Consider the following 16546-nt stretch of genomic DNA (forward strand, 5'->3'; position numbering starts at 1 on the left):
AATGCCCGATTGAGATTGTTTTCTGGCAAGCTGAAGTCCCGGTGGAGTGGTCCTTATACGGTGACAGCTGTTACCAAATTTGGATCCGTGGAGCTCGAAGATTCCGAAGGTAGTAGGTTCAAGGTGAATGGGCAATATGTGAAGCATTACCATGAGGCAAATGAAGCAGACAATCGTGTTGAAGTCCTGTACTTCGACGAGCTAGATGCGCCAGTTACTTGATGCCAGAAAGGTCGTGCGGGACCTCTTAAACCAGCGCTCTCCGGGAGGCAGTCCAGACTGTTTTTATTGTACTTTTGTTGAACATTTTATTTTTCTTTAGCTTTATGTTGAACTTTAGACACTGTTTTACGAACTCTATTTTGCTCTCCTTGCTTTTAACGCGTATTTTGCAGGTCCAGTCACTCGATCGAGTAGTTTTTTTACTCGATCGAGCACTTTTGGGAGATTACTCACTCGATCGAGTGATATTTATACTCGATCGACCAGATGCAAAATCACGTTTACTCGATCGAGTCCTTCCAGACACCAGTTTACTCGATCGAGCTGTTCCAAGTTGCTCGATCGAGTAGTTATGTCTTCCAGCTGCTATTTTACGTCTATAGAGCTACTGTTTGACTTTCTTTGACCTCCCATGTTCATGGTCGGTTTGGGGAGGTCCCTCTATACGACGTTTTGTAAGTTTTCCGACTCCACTCCTCCTTTTCTTTTCAGTTTGCATCTCTTTCCCTATTTTTGGTATAATGAGGGCATTGTACGGTTTGGTTTGGGGAGGTATGCATCCATATCTGTGTCTGCATGTTTTCTTGCATTTCCGCTTGCACGTTTAATTATTTTCGCATGCATTATTGCTTTTAATTCAAAAAATCACATAAAATTCAAAAATTTTCACGTTTAATTTGAGTCGGAACGTTTGAACTTTGACGCTACATTGAATCCTTACTTGAGCCTTGCATATTCTTGACATTTAGTTGGCATGATTATGTGCATGATCTACGAGTTTTTGTTTCTATCTTATCTGAACGAATAGACTTGATTCATATATCGGCAAGCTACATTACATTCTGAGGTTAGAGCTATATAAACTGGTGACATTCATGACCGGTTTCATTTAGGATGTGAGTAGTACTCTCTTTAAGGCATGTAACATCAAATTGCATAAGCATGAGTCTAGTCTTCTTAATACCTGTATGCATTCGGTCTGTGGATGGTGACACATGTTAGGAGAGGTAGTTCCCTTTATTTCATTCTACCAATGAGCCCCACATAGCCAAATTGCCCTTTTTGTCCTATTAGCTACTATCTGTAATTTTTCCTACCCTAGCCGAGCTAGTGATGAGTAGCTGTTTGGAATGCTTTACTACAGTTTGGTTATTCTTATTTGATTTTCAGAAGATGGTGGAAGAATTGAAGGGAATGAAAGGAAAATGATGGATGAAAAAAAAATTAAAAAAATGAAATGAAAAGAAAAAAAAAAGAGAAAGAAAAACGAAATAAGAAAAGAAGAAAAAGAAAGAAAAATCATGTGCGAAGAAAAATGAGAAATTGTATAATGATTTTCACTCCCATGTTTTACTTATATCTTATGGGGAGTTGACGAGTTTTTGGTGTTTCGTGAGTTTCGTGCATGAGATTTGCACTGTTTTCATCTTGTTATATTGAGTATGAAGTTGGGATGCAGTTCAAAATTTGGATCCGTTGTTGCTAGCCTGGCTATTAACTCCACATATCCAAATTCATCTTAGCCCCTTCTTACCCGTTACCTCACTTACCCAAATGTAAGTCCTCGGCATATGTCTTGGTCACTAGTATGGTTGGAATGCATATGTATGGTTGTAGAGACTTTATTCATGTTAACTGCATGCATGTTCTTATTGGTCGAGTTAGGTGAGTGTCTTTACTTTTTTCTATCTTTCACATGTATACTCACCTTGTGCCTAATTTTGAGTGATGAGCGACCCGTGAGAGTCCGATATCTTTTGAGTCTTGCAAGGTCGACGGTTCAGTAAGTTTGAAACATTGATTTAACTCGTTTGCACTTCTCATTTGCCATTCTGTCAGTTGTTGCATTAAATTGGTTTTGGTGGGTGATTTGTAGCTGATGCGTTGGTCCCGTTCCACTGTTTATTCTTAGTTCCATTCATATTTTTCTTGGGGACAAGCAAAGGTTTGGTTTGGGGAGATTTGATGCGTGTATTTTATATAAGGTTTTTACCTCATTTTTACACGCATTTCTGTACTATTTATGTAGCATCTAGCTACAAATACCCCCGAATAGTCTACTTTGGTTCGTTTTATGTAATTTGCAGGAATTAACCAAAGAGGAGCTAAATCGAGCCTTAATTCGTCCCATTTGCATGCAATTGTGGAAAACGAGGAGCCGGAGCTTAGTATCTAACATTTTGGAGACGCGTGAGCTGGTTTCGGAAGGTGTTTCAATGTCTAGCGTGCCTAAATAGCTCGATCGACTAGTTTTCTAGTCGATCGAATGCTTTATATGCTTAAGGTTGCTCGATCGAGCAGTTCGAGGAGTCAATCGAGAAGATATTGCAAGGAGTACTCGATCGAGTGGTTTATTTCCACTCGATCGAGAGGTTTGACGATTAGTTGCTCGATCTAGTGGTTTATTTCCACTCGATCGAGTGATTTATCCTGCTTTAGACTATTTTCCGCCTAATTTCGTATGGGCTTTTGTAATTAGTCCATAGATTAGGTTTAGGAGGATTTTCGTATATGACTAAGAGAGTAAACAACGTAACTCGCTCTCCTCTCTTATTCACTTTTACTCTATCACTTGCTACTGTTCTTAGGTTTTGCTCTTCTTTTCTACTCTTGTGCTAATCGAATTCGGATTTGTGTTGGTACTATTATTCCTCTTTAATTCCTTAATCTTATTTATTGTTATTTTGCTATCTCCCTTAATTCGTTTTATCATACTCTATCTCAATCTCCATTAGTTTTGTTATCATGTTTAGTTTCAATAATCTATATGTTCTTATTGTTAATTCAATGACGATGCATAGCTAATTCCCTTCTGCTAAGACTAAAGGGGATCCATAGTTATGAGGAAATAGTAATCGATTTATTAGGTTAATGCTGGTGTAATCTTTGTTGTTAACTGCTGCAATTAACTGCATCTGTTTAATTGAGTCGACGCAATTAGGCATTTATATCATAGTGACCCTTGACCTGGACCGAAAGGTTGGAAGAGGGGAGACTAGTAGCGAACAATAGGGCATTATAGTTAGGGCGAAAGCTAAGCTATTTGTGCTTTAGGGCGAATTGAGACCGAAAGAAGATATTCACTGCTCCTCAGATCGTACTTGCATTGACCTGAGACCTAGATTACTTGACCGAATGATTATGGTGAACCGTCTGTCTTAGCTGTTTTCTCTATCTGCTTAATTCCTTTTCTCTGCTTATTTCTCTTCCTTGCTCTCATTAGTTTAGAATCAATCAATTAAAACCCCCCAATTTGGTTACCGAGACGAACTTAGACAAAGCTGACATTTTCCCATCTCCCTGTGGAGATCGACCCGACTTCCCTAGCTATATTAGTTAGAGCCAGTTGGTTATTTTTGATAGGTATACGACTGCCCTGTCATATGATATCATAAGCGGGGCAAAAATAACCAAATGTGTTTGGTGTGGTGGTTGCTCACCTCATCCCTTAACCATGAGGTCAGGGGTTCGATCCCTGCTAATGGGAATGGAGCAAACTCTTTGGCCAGCCATTTACCTCTTCGTGAGAGTACACGCGGCGAGAGGATTATACACTGTTGTTGACGGTGGACACCCCGGTTTACACCAAAAAAATAAGTGGGGCAAAAATAAAAATGATAACTTGAACTATTACAAATGTCCACTATTTATTTGATAATTTTAATCTACTTATATTAAGATAATTTATTAAGATTTGTTTTCAATATTAAGAATTCTACTTTTCTTAGGATAATTTTATTTATTAATTTTTTTTTTCGAAATCTACACTTGTTAGGATTTCAATTTATTAAATTTGTTATTTTATTTATCAATTTTTTTTTTAAATCTACTCTTGTTAGGATTTCTAAAAAAGTTGGACTATCAATTTTTTTTCGAAATCTACTCTTGTTATGATTTTTAAAAAAGTTGGACTCTCTAATATCGTTCAAAAAATTTCTGCTTTATATATAGGTATTGATTTTTTTTCGAAATCTACTCTTATTAGGATTTATAAAAAAGTTTGACTGTTAATTTTTTTCGAAATCTACTCTTGTTAGGATTTCTAAAAAAGTTGGACTCTCTAATATCGTTTGAAAAGTTTCTGCTTTATATATATGTATTGATTAAATTTAATAAATTATAAAATTATAAAAAATATATCATTATTCATAATTTTTATTTCTCTACGAATAGAGATAGGGATGTTAACGGGGCGGGTACTAGAGGATACCGCCCCGCACCCGCCTCAGTTGGGGCGGGGATGGGCAGAGCTTTGGCCGGTGGCGGGGCGGAGGCAGGGCGGGAATTGTACCCGCCATGGGTCATGGGGCAGGGATGGATTTCACAACTCACCCACCTAATACCCGCATATCCTCCAATTATTAAAAAAATTAGTAGGATTATGATAATTTTATAAATCTTATTTAGTTATAATTAAGAAATAATGATAATAATAGCTATTTTATAAAGTTTTTTACTAATTTATTTGGTGAAAAATTAAAATTATAAAGATAAATTCAAAAAAATGGAAATTACTAGTGTTTAAACCAACTTTTATGAAAAACTTTATCGAATAGAATTATGGTGTAGCGGGTTAATAGGTAGGCGGGGCGGGTAAGATTTTATATTTTTACCCGTTGGGGCGGGTATAGTTTTGAGAATTTGTACCCGCCACGGGTGGTGGGCGGGGATGGGTACGAGTTTTTCTCGGTGGGTACGGGTACGGGGAGCCTATATCCACCACCGCCCCGCCCCAATGACATCTCTAAATAGAGATCATATTTGATATATTTTGTTATTTATTTTAATTTTTCTCATATATTCACATGACGTAACTGACATATTCATATCATATCACATAATTATTTTTATTCCTTTAAATTATTTTGTAATATGCGGTTTTGATATGGAATAAAACGTTCAAGATCGTCATTATTCAATATATTTGAACAAATAGAGTCATATTCACTAAACTATAAAACCATATTCACTAAACTAAAAGTGAATATAATAGAGGCATGAGATGAATATCACACTACATAATACATATTCATCAAACTACACTGTCATATTCACTAAACTAAAAGTGAATATAATAGTGTTATATTGTAAATATCACACTATAAAGCGCATATTCATTATACAACATTGTCATATTCACTAAAATTAAAGTGAATATGATAGTGTCATATCGTGAATGCATTATTACAAACAAAAAACACTTAAATTGAATATGATAGTGGAGACTACTTCTAATAATTGGAAGTTAAATTTTTGTTTTTTTTTTTTTAAAAAAAAAAAAAAAAAAAGGAGGAAGTTGAGGATGAGTGAGGAGTGGGGGAGTAGGAGGGAGTATAGAGTATCCTACACATGGGTGTAGGATATAAGAATTGTCTTTCATTAGGATTATTATTATTAATATTATTATAAGACCTTAGATGATTAGTATAAAAAGACTAGTTAAATTAGACCATACCTTAGTTTTAGACACTACCAATTAGAATGAATACCTTAGATTTTTTTCTCCTCTCAACATTTGTAGAATCCTAGTATTTCTCCTCTCTCAATATTTTTTCAATTAAATTTGTAATCTTTATTTAATATTAGTGTAATTGTTCTCTAGTTTATCCAAGTTCATCTCCTTTCATTAGTTTTTTTTTTTTTTTTTTTTTTTTTTTTTTGATGACGAGGGGTTTAATCCCCCCGGGCACATGCAATACCCTGCAAACCACGTGTGCCAGGTAAGACATCCCTTAAGATGACAAGTAACCGCAGCACTCCCGTATACGGAGTCGAACCCGGGACCTCTCAATTCGTTGCCAATTTGCAACGCTTTGAGGCACTCCCGCACTCCACTACACTCAAGCCACTTTGGTTAGTTTACATTTAAATTTTGGGTAGTATTTGGATAATTGAAGAATCCTTCCATTATTATCCAAGTTTGTTTATTTCCTCTTAGTTGGTATAATTCTCATCTTTTGTTTACATTTACTTCATTAGTTTACATCTTTTATGTTGGTTAATTGTTATTCACTCAAAGTTACAATCTTTATCATGTTTACCTCGTGTATGAGTAGCCTAAATGCAGTGATTTATTCTGTTGTTGGTTATCTTATTTCACAAATTATCAAGCAAACTAAAATAATATTTCCATCATAAGTAACGGTCGCCTTAATTAGTCTTCTCTCAGGCGCTTTTGACCATCCCCAAGCAGAAGGTCGACTTAATCGGGTCACCAAATTTTTTCTCTTAATCACACCTTATTAATCTTGACTCACTTTCACCCTCCCAAGCAGAAAGTGACGAACTAGGTCACCAACCCAATCATTTTTTCACTTTCCAATATTTCCAATCATTTCACATTCACTACCCCACCAAAACTTTTCTCTTACTTTTACAATTATTATTTAATAACATACTACAACTAAGTTATTTTTGTCATTTTAAAAATAAAAACTACTCAAATATGTTCAGTAAATTAATTTTATAGTGTACATTAAAAAAAAAGAGTTAAAATTTTATTTGCAATAAATAAACTTTTTTGAATACATGATTCAATATATAAAAAACCGCATACATAATTAAAAAAAACATGATATTAAAAAACATTAAATACTTCGAAATAATAAAATGCATTCTAAACTAATTCGAGTTACGGAAGTTTTTCCAAATATGCTCAATGAGATCATTTTTTAGAGCGATATGAGTGGCACGAACACGAATCTCGCCATGAATTTCTATGAATCGTTCTTGAGGCGATCTTCTAAGATGATGATATTCATACGGATCATCACTAGTTGAAGTCGGATTATCTTCTTTGAACTCTGCGATTATGTTTTCATAGTTAAGATAGGTTTCTCGTTCATCTTCAACTATCATATTATGCATAATAATACAAGCCACAAGAACCTTCCCCATATTAGCTCGATCTCAAAGAAGACAAGGGCGTTTATGAGGAGGATTTGGTTGACGTCTATTATCTTCAACTATCATATTATCCTCTCAATGTTTCTCCTACGACGTCTAGGAGGAGGATTTGGTTGACGAATTCTTATGTTAACGTATTCATTCATATGTTTGGCTATAAGGTTTTGTATAGCCTCAGATCTTTCATCGGCTTCGGCTTCCCATTGGTAATCGGAAAGCCTATTGATATGTGATTAGTTTACACCATTTCACTTCCCGTTTCTCATGCATTTTGCCTCCTTTAGCACGTTTCTAGCTCACTATCGCTCGTATTTTGCCCTTCATTTCATGTACATCGATATTATGACTCCCCGTACTCCTTTGTAGGGAATTGGCCTTAGAAAAGGCAAGACGGAATGAAGATCGAGTGAAGAAGATAACTCGTGTTAGCTTGAGAAGAAAAGGGGTTGAAAAAGCTGAAGAAGCGTGTTCTGCCGGCAGACCGGCAGCCGGTCCAGCCACCGGCAGAACACCCCCACCTGACTTTACAAAGAAAAGTGAAAAAGCTGAAGCAGTATGCTCTGCCGGCAGGCCGGCAGCCGGTCCACCGGCAGAGCACAACGTCCACCTTGAATTAAGGATTGAAGAGGAAGAATTGTTTGGTCTCGCTACCGGTAGACGTACCGGTAACCAGCCAGCCGGTAGAGTACGCACCAAGGAAGAAATTGGAGTAAAGGAAGCATGTTCTGCCGGCAGGCCGGCAGCCGGTCCACTGGCAGAATGCACACTACAGCTGAAATTCCAAATTTCAAGTCCAAAATGCAAAAGGCGCGCTACCGGTAGACAGAGCGGTAGCCGGTCCACCGGCACAGAGCAGCAGCTGCGGATCATTGGGTTTTATTTCCTTTTCTTCTCTAATCCAATGAAAGACTATAAATACCCCCTCCCAAAATCAATTGTACACACAACCCTAGACTTATATTTTTCCTTACTAAGTTTGAATCTCTCCTAATTAGTTTACTAATCTTTCCCTAATTAGAACAAGTTCTTCAATAATTATATCATTATTAGTGCTAGTAATTGGGTTATAAGAAGATTGAAGGTTTCTCTTTTCTTATTTCAATCCAAGTTCCTTTATTTGCTATTGAATTGGTACAATTTCTCTCCTTAGTTTCATTTGTTTACATTTGCTTTCTCTTAAGTTTTGTTTAGTTGTTAATGCTAGAATCCTTCTCTTTGTTGTTTGATTGTTGATTTTCTCTCTCTTTTTCATCTTTTCCTTGTTCACCATTGTTGTTTTCACCCAAAGATTGAAACTTTGGGTTTCTTGTGTTAAATTTTGTGTCTTTTGGTTTAATCCTTACCCATCTTAGACTAATTTGTCTTTCCTCACAATTTTGTTGGTTTATTGTATGATTAGTAGTAGAATTTATTCTCCCATCATGTTTATGTCTAAAGATTCCAGCTTTATTGTCTCCTTTGTCTTAAGAACCATGATTAGTGAGAAGTCTTTGACTAGGACTCGGTTAAACCCAACATGAGTAATTTCATTAATTGATTCACATAAAGGCTAATTGTTGGGGGAGATTGGTAAGGGTAGTTTAGAGGATTGACTTGGTTTATGGGCCAATTTTGGGTAGTGTTTATTTGTGACCCTTGTCCACCAACGAGAGTTGGTTAGGTTGGGAATCGGGTACCCGGAATTTGATCCTATTGCTAACCTAGGTTGAGACCGAAAGGGAGAACCAAGGGAGGGTACCTATAGGCTAGTGTTTGAAATCGACCTCCAAGAGGAGGAGTGGGATGACCCGGAATTCGACGGGGGCTTAATGACCTTAGCTAATATTAGGCTACCTTGAAAAAATGCATGTTTTTGGGGTAGCCGGGTGTTAAACTAGGGATTCCGACCTTCGAACTCGAGAGGGGGGTTGGTGGGTAGTGCTTGTGTCCTATTTCGAACCCGAGATGGGGGTCTTAGGCGAATTAGAGCCATCTCCTCCTTACTTGTCTACCCGAATAATTAGCCTAGGGAATCGTGATGTGGAATTACGAATTGTTGTGGGAGAACCGAGTTCTAGGCCTTTTAATCATTTGATTTACAACTTAATCTTATCTTGCTCATTTTTCCTTCTCTTGTTAAATTGCATTTCATTTTGTTTAGTTTAGTTGTTAGATCAATAACCTCATCTAAATTTTGTCGACTTAGCTGAGCTTAAGGATTAAAACAATTAGTAGTCTCCTAGCTCCTTGTGGGATCGACCCTCAATTTTGCACGACGACAAACCGTGCACTTGCGAGGTTTAATTTGAAATCATCAAGTTTTTGGCGCCGTTTTCGGGGAGCAAAGGCTAGATATTAATAAGTTTTTGTTCTAGGTTAGACTAAGTCTTTTGTGTTACTAATCCTTAACTTGAGTGTGTAGAACTTTTTGCATGAGTAGGAGAAATCGAAAGGGTCAACTTATTCATCCGATTGACCACGAGATTGAAGCTACCGCAAGAAGACTCAATTCACTCCGAAGAAGGGGATTGATAGAAACTCCAACTTTTGAAGAACATTTAGTAGTATATGACGTTCTAGAAGAACCAGGCACTTTTGAATTTTTTGAGAATCCATTTGGAATTCCCGAAGAAGCAACAATGGCCGCGGTTCCTATGAGGGACAATTTGGCTCCAAAGAAGGTGGTGAATCCAAGCATAGTCAAGCCACATATTCAAGCAAATAACTTTGATGTGAAGGCTACTTTGTTGCAACTAGTCCAAGGAAACCAATTCGGAGGGGGAGCTACCGAAAACCCCAATGAACATCTTAATGATTTCTTGGATAGTTGTGACATGTATAAAGCAAATGGAGTGTCAGAGGATGCAATCCGCCTTAGGCTCTTTCCTTATTCCTTGAGGGGGAGTGCTAAAGAATGGTTGAAGAGTTATGAGCGTGATTCTCTTAGGACTTGGGATGATGTCTCCAAGGCCTTCTTGAACAAGTACTTCCCACCACAAAGGACCGCAAGAATCAAGAGTGAGCTTAAAGGCTTCACTCAACAAGATGATGAGACCTTTTATGAGGCATGGGAGAGATACAAAGGACTCTAAAGGTTGTGCCCTCATCACGGGATTGGAGAATATGAGTTGATAAAAAACTTCTATGAGGGGTTGAGCAATGAGATGAAGATGAACCTAGACTCCGGCTCGGGAAAAGGGGCACTAGACAAAATTGTTCACAAGGCGGCCAAGGAGCTTATTGAGGAAATGGCTTCCCGTACTTTTCATTGGAATAATGATAGGCATAAAAGGAAGGGAAAGTCAACCATCGAGTCGGCTAACAATGTTGAGGTTAAGGGGTTAATTGAAGAGCTCAAGCAACAAGTTGCCTTGTTACATTCAAGCAACAACACTAGCAATTCTTCTTCTAGGAATCAAGTATTCTCTTGCGAGTTTTGTGGAGATCAAGGGCACCCACCCAATGAGTGTCCCTTAATGATGGGAGAGGCTAGTATGGAGCAAGTAAATGGGGTGTGGGAGTCAAGCCCGACTAAGCAAGCATTTAACAACAACCAATAGTCCAATACCACCCGGGAATGAGAGCCCACCCAAACTTCTCTTATGGCTCACAAAATGTCCAAAACCCCACCTTCCAACAAAAATCACAATTCACACCAAACTTCCAAGCCCAAAAGCCAAATACAACATTTAACCAAGAACCACCGGGTTTCCAAGGGAGATCCTTCCAACCAAGACCACAATTCCAACCACTCAATCAACCAACCAACCCACCATTTCAACAAAATTCTCAACCCTTTCAACAATCAAACCAAACCAAGTCAAATATGGAGCTCATGATGGAGCAATTAATGAATTCTCAAAACCAACTCGTCAATACTCAAACCCAATTCATGACTCATTCTAACCAAAAACAAGAGAAGACAACTTCTTCTATCAACCAACTAAGAACTCAAATGCAAGCCTCCCAAAGAATGACGGATAATCAAATCTCCCAATTGGCTTCTCAAGTGAGTCAATTGCAAGCCTCAAATGGAAAGTTTCTGGGTAAAACCGAGGAGAATCCGAAAACCATAAATGTTATACATTTGAGGAGTGGAAGAGAGTTGGAGGATCGGGTGTTCATCAAGAGAAGAAAGAGTAGTAAACCGGATGTTGTGGTTGAACCACCAAGGGTGAATGAAGAAAAAGTGGTTGAAGATGATCTAGTAGAGGTTGTTGTGGAAACTCCAAAGGTAGTTGATGAACCTACAAAAATTGTTGAAGAACCCAAGCAACACCTTGTGAGAACATATGTGCCACCAATTCCTTTTCCACAAAGGTTGGCAAGGGTAAAACTTGAACAAAAATATGGAAAATTCATGAACATGATAAAGGGAATTAACATTTCCATGCCTTTCATTGATGCCATCAAGGAGATACCAACCTATGGTAAATTCTTAAAAGAGTTGATTTCCAACAAGAATGCCATGCAACCATATACGGTGAATTTGTCTAAGGAATGTAGTGCCATTCTAATGAATGAGGTACCCCAAAAACTTGAAGATCCGGGGAGTTTTTCCATACCATGCACAATTGGGACCGTTCATATTGAGAGAGCCTTGTGTGATTTAGGGGCAAGTATTAGTCTTATGCCTCTCAAGATTTTCAAGAAATTGAAAGATTATGACCTTTCACCAACTAGAGTTTCTCTACAACTTGCGGATAGATCGGTGAGGTATCCAATTGGTCTTGTGAAAGATATCCCACTCAAAGTGGGCAAACTTGAATTCCCTTGTGATTTCTATGTGATGGACATCCCCGAAGATTCAAACATTCCCATTATATTAGGGCGCCCTTGCCTTACCACGAAGGGAGATATGATTGATATGAAAAATGGGAAGTTATCCCTTCAAGTTGGTGAATAAAAGGTGGAGTTCTCTTTGAACAAAGCTATGAAGGATCCTTCGGAAGAAAAGTCTTGCTATATGGTTGATATAGTATAAGAATGGGCTGACATGAAAAGATTTGAAGAGGACAAAGGCTTACAAGGGTTCCTTGAGGGTAAGGTGAAGGATTGCAAGGAGCACCGGGAATATGCTTTGGCTATAGATTCCACAATTGAAGAAGAGCCAAACAAGGAATTTGAGAGCTTAAGAAGGGATGGTAAAAAGGAGGAGAGATCCACGCCTCCTCAAGTGGAGTTGAAACCTCTTCCCTCTACTCTTAAACATGCTTTTCTTGGCCCTAATGACACATACCCTATTATTGTCAATAGTGCACTCAATGACACCGAACTTCAAAAATTACTTGATGTTGTGAGAAAATTTAAGGATGTCATTGGGTACTCAATTGACGATATCAAGGGAATTAGCCCTTCTTTTTGCACTCACCGCATTCATTTGGAGGATGTGGGTGCATCTTCCATTGAGCCTCAACGCCGCCTTAACCCCGCAATGAAAGAAGTGTTAAGGAAGGAGGTGTTGGAACTCTATGATGCAAGTATAATTTAACCTATCTCCGATAGTGCATGGGTGAACCCGGTGCATGTTGTACCAAAGAAGGGTAGGGTCACGGTTGTTACCAATGACAAGAATGAGCTAATCCCAACAAGAATCACAATGGGTTGGAGAATGTGTATAGACTATAGACGCCTCAACAAGGCGACTAGGAAAGACCATTTCCCCTTTCCTTTCCTTGACCAAATGTTGGAAAGACTTACCCAACACTCTCATTTTTGCTACCTAGATGGGTTTTCGGGGTTTTTCCAAATCCCGATTCACCCCAATGATCAAGAAAATACCACTTTCACGTGGCCGTTTGGCACCTTTGCCTATAGGCGCATGCCCTTTGGGCTATGCAATGCGCCGGCCACATTTCAAAGATGTATGCTAGCTATATTTTCTGAATATGTTGAGGATATAATGGAGGTGTTTATGGATGATTTTTCCGTCGTAGGCACCTCATTTGATGGATGTTTAGCTAATTTGAGTAAGGTCTTAAAAAGGTGTCAAGAAACCGGTCTAGTCTTGAATTGGGAGAAATGTCACTTTATGGTGACATCCGGGGTTGTTTTGGGTCATGTTGTGTCAAGTAAAGGCTTAGAAGTAGATCAAGCCAAGATTAAAGTGATTAAAACCCTACCCCCTCCCACAAATGTCAAAGGGGTTAGAAGTTTTCTAGGGCATGCCGGAATCTACCGGAGATTCATCAAAGATTTTTCCTTGATTGCCCGACCCTTAACATTGTTACTTGGCAAGGATGCGCCCTTTGAGTTTACTAATGTTTGAATGCTTTTAATAGGTTGAAGGAAGCTCTCATCACCGCTCTAATTATGCAACCTCCCACTTGGGGAGAACCTTTTGAGTTGATGTGCGATGCTAGTGATGTAGCGGTGGGAGCGGTGCTTGGACAAAGAAAGAATGGCAAACTTCATGCCATATATTATGCAAGCAAAACTTTGGATGAAGCTCAAGCAAATTACACCACTACCGAAAAGGAGCTTTTAGCGGTCATTTATGCTATGAAGAAGTTCGGTTCTTATTTGGTGGGATATAAAGTAATAGTACATACCGATCATACGACGTTGAGGCATTTGCTAATAAAAAAGGAATCAAAACACCGCTTGATCCGGTGGATACTTTTGCTCCAAGAGTTTGATATTGAAATAAGAGACAAGAAGGGCGTGGAGAATGTAGTAGCCGACCATCTCTCCCGGTTATTCAATGAGAACGTAAAAGATGTGCTACCGATTAATGATTCCTTGCCGGATGATCAATTTTTCGCGCTTGCTCTAATGGATGTCCCTTGGTATGCGGATTACGTCAACTACTTGGTATCCTGGGTCATCCCACATGACTATGACTCCCATAAGAAGAAGAAATTCTTTCACGATCTTAAGCAATACTTTTTGGAGGAACCATGCCTTTACAAGTCATGTGCGGATGGGATAATTAGAAGATGTATTCCAAATGAAGAGATAAAGCCAATAATCTCTCATTGCCATGACATGCCTAGTGGAGGACACGGGAACTCAATAAAAACCGCAGCTCGAATTCTCCAATGCGGTTTTTATTGGCTAACCTTGTTCCACGACGTGGCTACTTATGTGAACGGGTGTGATAAATGCCAAAGAAGTGGCGGGATTTCAAGGAGGCACGAGATGCCCATGAATTACATGCTAGAGGTTGAATTTTTTGATGTATGGGGTATTGATTACCAAGGCCCCTTTCCTTCCTCTTATGGGTATGAGTACATACTAGTAGCGGTGGACTATATGAGTAAATGGGTAGAGGCAATTCCTACCAAGACATGTGATGCCAAGTCGGTTGGCAAATTCTTGAAGAATATAATTTTCCCACGATTTGGAGTGCCGAAGGTGCTTATAAGTGATAGAGGTTTGCATTTCCATGAGAAGACCTTTGAGACCTTGCTCAAGAAACATGGGGTTCAACATAGAAGAGTCTTGCCTATCACCCCCAAGAAAATGGGCAAGCCGAGGTCTCTAACCGTGAAATTAAGTCCATTCTTGAGAAGACCGTGGCAAGATCACGAAAGGATTGGTCAATAAAGCTAGACGATGCTCTATGGGCGTACCATACCGCCTACAAAACTCCTATTGGCACTTCGCCTTTTAGGTTGGTGTATGGTAAGCCTTTTCATCTCCCCGTTGAATTGGAACACCGCGCCTTTTGGGCGGTAAAGTTCTTGAATTATGACTTGAAGGAAGCGGGAGAGAAGAGGCTTCTTGACATGAATGAATTGGAAAAATTTCGCCTCAATGCTTATGAAAGTTCGAGAATATATAAGGAAAGAACGAAGAAATTTCATGACAAGGCAATTCTAAGAAGAGAGTTTCAAATAGGGGAGTTAGTTCTCCTATTCAATTCAAGATTTAAGCTATTTTCCGGGAAACTTAAGTCCAAGTGGTCGGGTCCCTTTACCGTGGTCCGAGTCTTTCCTTATGGATCGGTGGAGGTGACCGATGGAGACCAAACTTTCAAAGTCAATGGGCAACGGCTCAAGCACTATATAGCCGGGGCGCCCATATTGAAGAACATAAGTTCCCTAGAAACTTATCTTTCCCATCATTGAATGTAATTCGTGACTTGGTCGAGCCTACGACGTAAAACAAGGGCGCTACTTGGGAGGCAACCCAAGGATTTTGTAAATATCATGCATTTTAGGTAGTTGATGAGAGACTTGGGGAACATCTTTTGTCAATTTTGAATTGGTGACAGAACTCATTATTGAGGAAAACAAGTCTAATTTTCGTTCGGCCCGAAATCCCGACATGATGCGTCGGCTTGACAGTGGAAAACACGATTCCCGAGGCCAAATGAAAAGTTTGATTTTCAAGTTAGTGAAAACTTGAACAAGTTGGAAAATTGTTGAAATTGAGCTGAAGTGTGTGCTATGCCGGTAGGCCGGCAGCCGGTGCCCCTACCGGTAGCGAGCACAAATTAGTTTTGGAAATTTTGAAAAATTAAACCTGGGGATGTATTCTGCCGGTAGGTCGGCAGCCGGCTCACCGGCAGGGAGAACAATGTATTTGATTTTAACTTGGAAAATTGTAGAATGTAGAACAAGGAGTGTGTTCTGCCGGTAGGCCGGCAGCCGGCTCACCGGCAGGACACACATCAAGAGTTGAGTTATTTTCGAGAAATTGAGTAAATGAGTGGAGGTGTGTTCTACCGGTAGGCCGACGGCCGGCTCACCGGCAGGACACACAGGTCAACGGTCAAAATGTATAGAATTTAGAGTGGAGGAGTGTTCTACCGGTGGACAGGCAGCCGGTCCGGCCACCGGTAGCGAGAACATTTGACATTTGAAGAATGTCGGTCTGCACACCGGCAAAACACACAATCAGACTTCAATTAAACACGCTAATCCCCAATTTCCTTTCTTCATTTCATCTTCTCCATTTCACTTTCTCCCTCATTTCCCCTCAAATCTCAACCTTACTTCACCCAAACTCAACCAATCTTCACCAAATCTCCTCCAATCCTCCCTAATGGCGGAAAGGAGAACTCGGGGTGACATAGCAAGGGCACAAGCGGAACTCATCGCACACGCCACCACCGACACAAACCCGGACCTGGACTTTCCCACGGTGGAATTCACCACCCAAACCCAAAAAGCTAAGTTCATTCTTTTCAAGAGACGTTCCCTCACCCCAACACAATTTTTACACCGTCCGTCTTTATCGTCACTTGGATTAGCTCAGGAGACGGAGGCTTTATTTACCGGTGTCGGGATGAGGGGGATGTTTCATATGTATGAATACACTTACCCTCGGCTTACATGGGAAATTCTTAGTAGTTTGCGTATCCAAAAACATCGTCAGACGGGTATGGTGGCTACGATTAGTTTTCGCCTTATGAACCGGGATCACTCCATTTTCTTGTCCCGGTTAGCCACGATTTTTGGTCTGGAAAATGGCACCTCCCATACCCGCCGAC

The 16546-nt window shown here is 39.5% G+C and overlaps 1 protein-coding gene and 1 non-coding gene across 2 annotated transcripts; one reads left to right on the forward strand and one right to left on the reverse strand.

Moving 5' to 3' along the window:
- Positions 1-10115: 10115 nt before the first annotated feature.
- Positions 10116-10222, reverse strand: LOC141650755 (small nucleolar RNA R71). Its single transcript, XR_012546771.1, has one exon. It is a non-coding gene; the product is annotated as a small nucleolar RNA R71 (small nucleolar RNA).
- A 711-nt stretch (positions 10223-10933) lies between these two features.
- On the forward strand, positions 10934-12013 carry LOC141648806 (uncharacterized). The gene has a single exon (XM_074457520.1). The coding sequence runs from the start codon at positions 10934-10936 to the stop codon at positions 12011-12013; it is 1080 nt and encodes a 359-aa protein (XP_074313621.1).
- Positions 12014-16546: the final 4533 nt, after the last annotated feature.

This window comes from Silene latifolia, chromosome 3 (assembly GCF_048544455.1).
Source record: "Silene latifolia isolate original U9 population chromosome 3, ASM4854445v1, whole genome shotgun sequence".
NCBI lineage: Eukaryota > Viridiplantae > Streptophyta > Magnoliopsida > Caryophyllales > Caryophyllaceae > Silene > Silene latifolia.

Coding starts and splice junctions, on each gene's coding strand:
- LOC141648806 (XM_074457520.1), top strand. CDS start 10,934: ATGGAGCTCATGATGGAGCAATTAATGAATTCTCAAAACCAACTCGTC.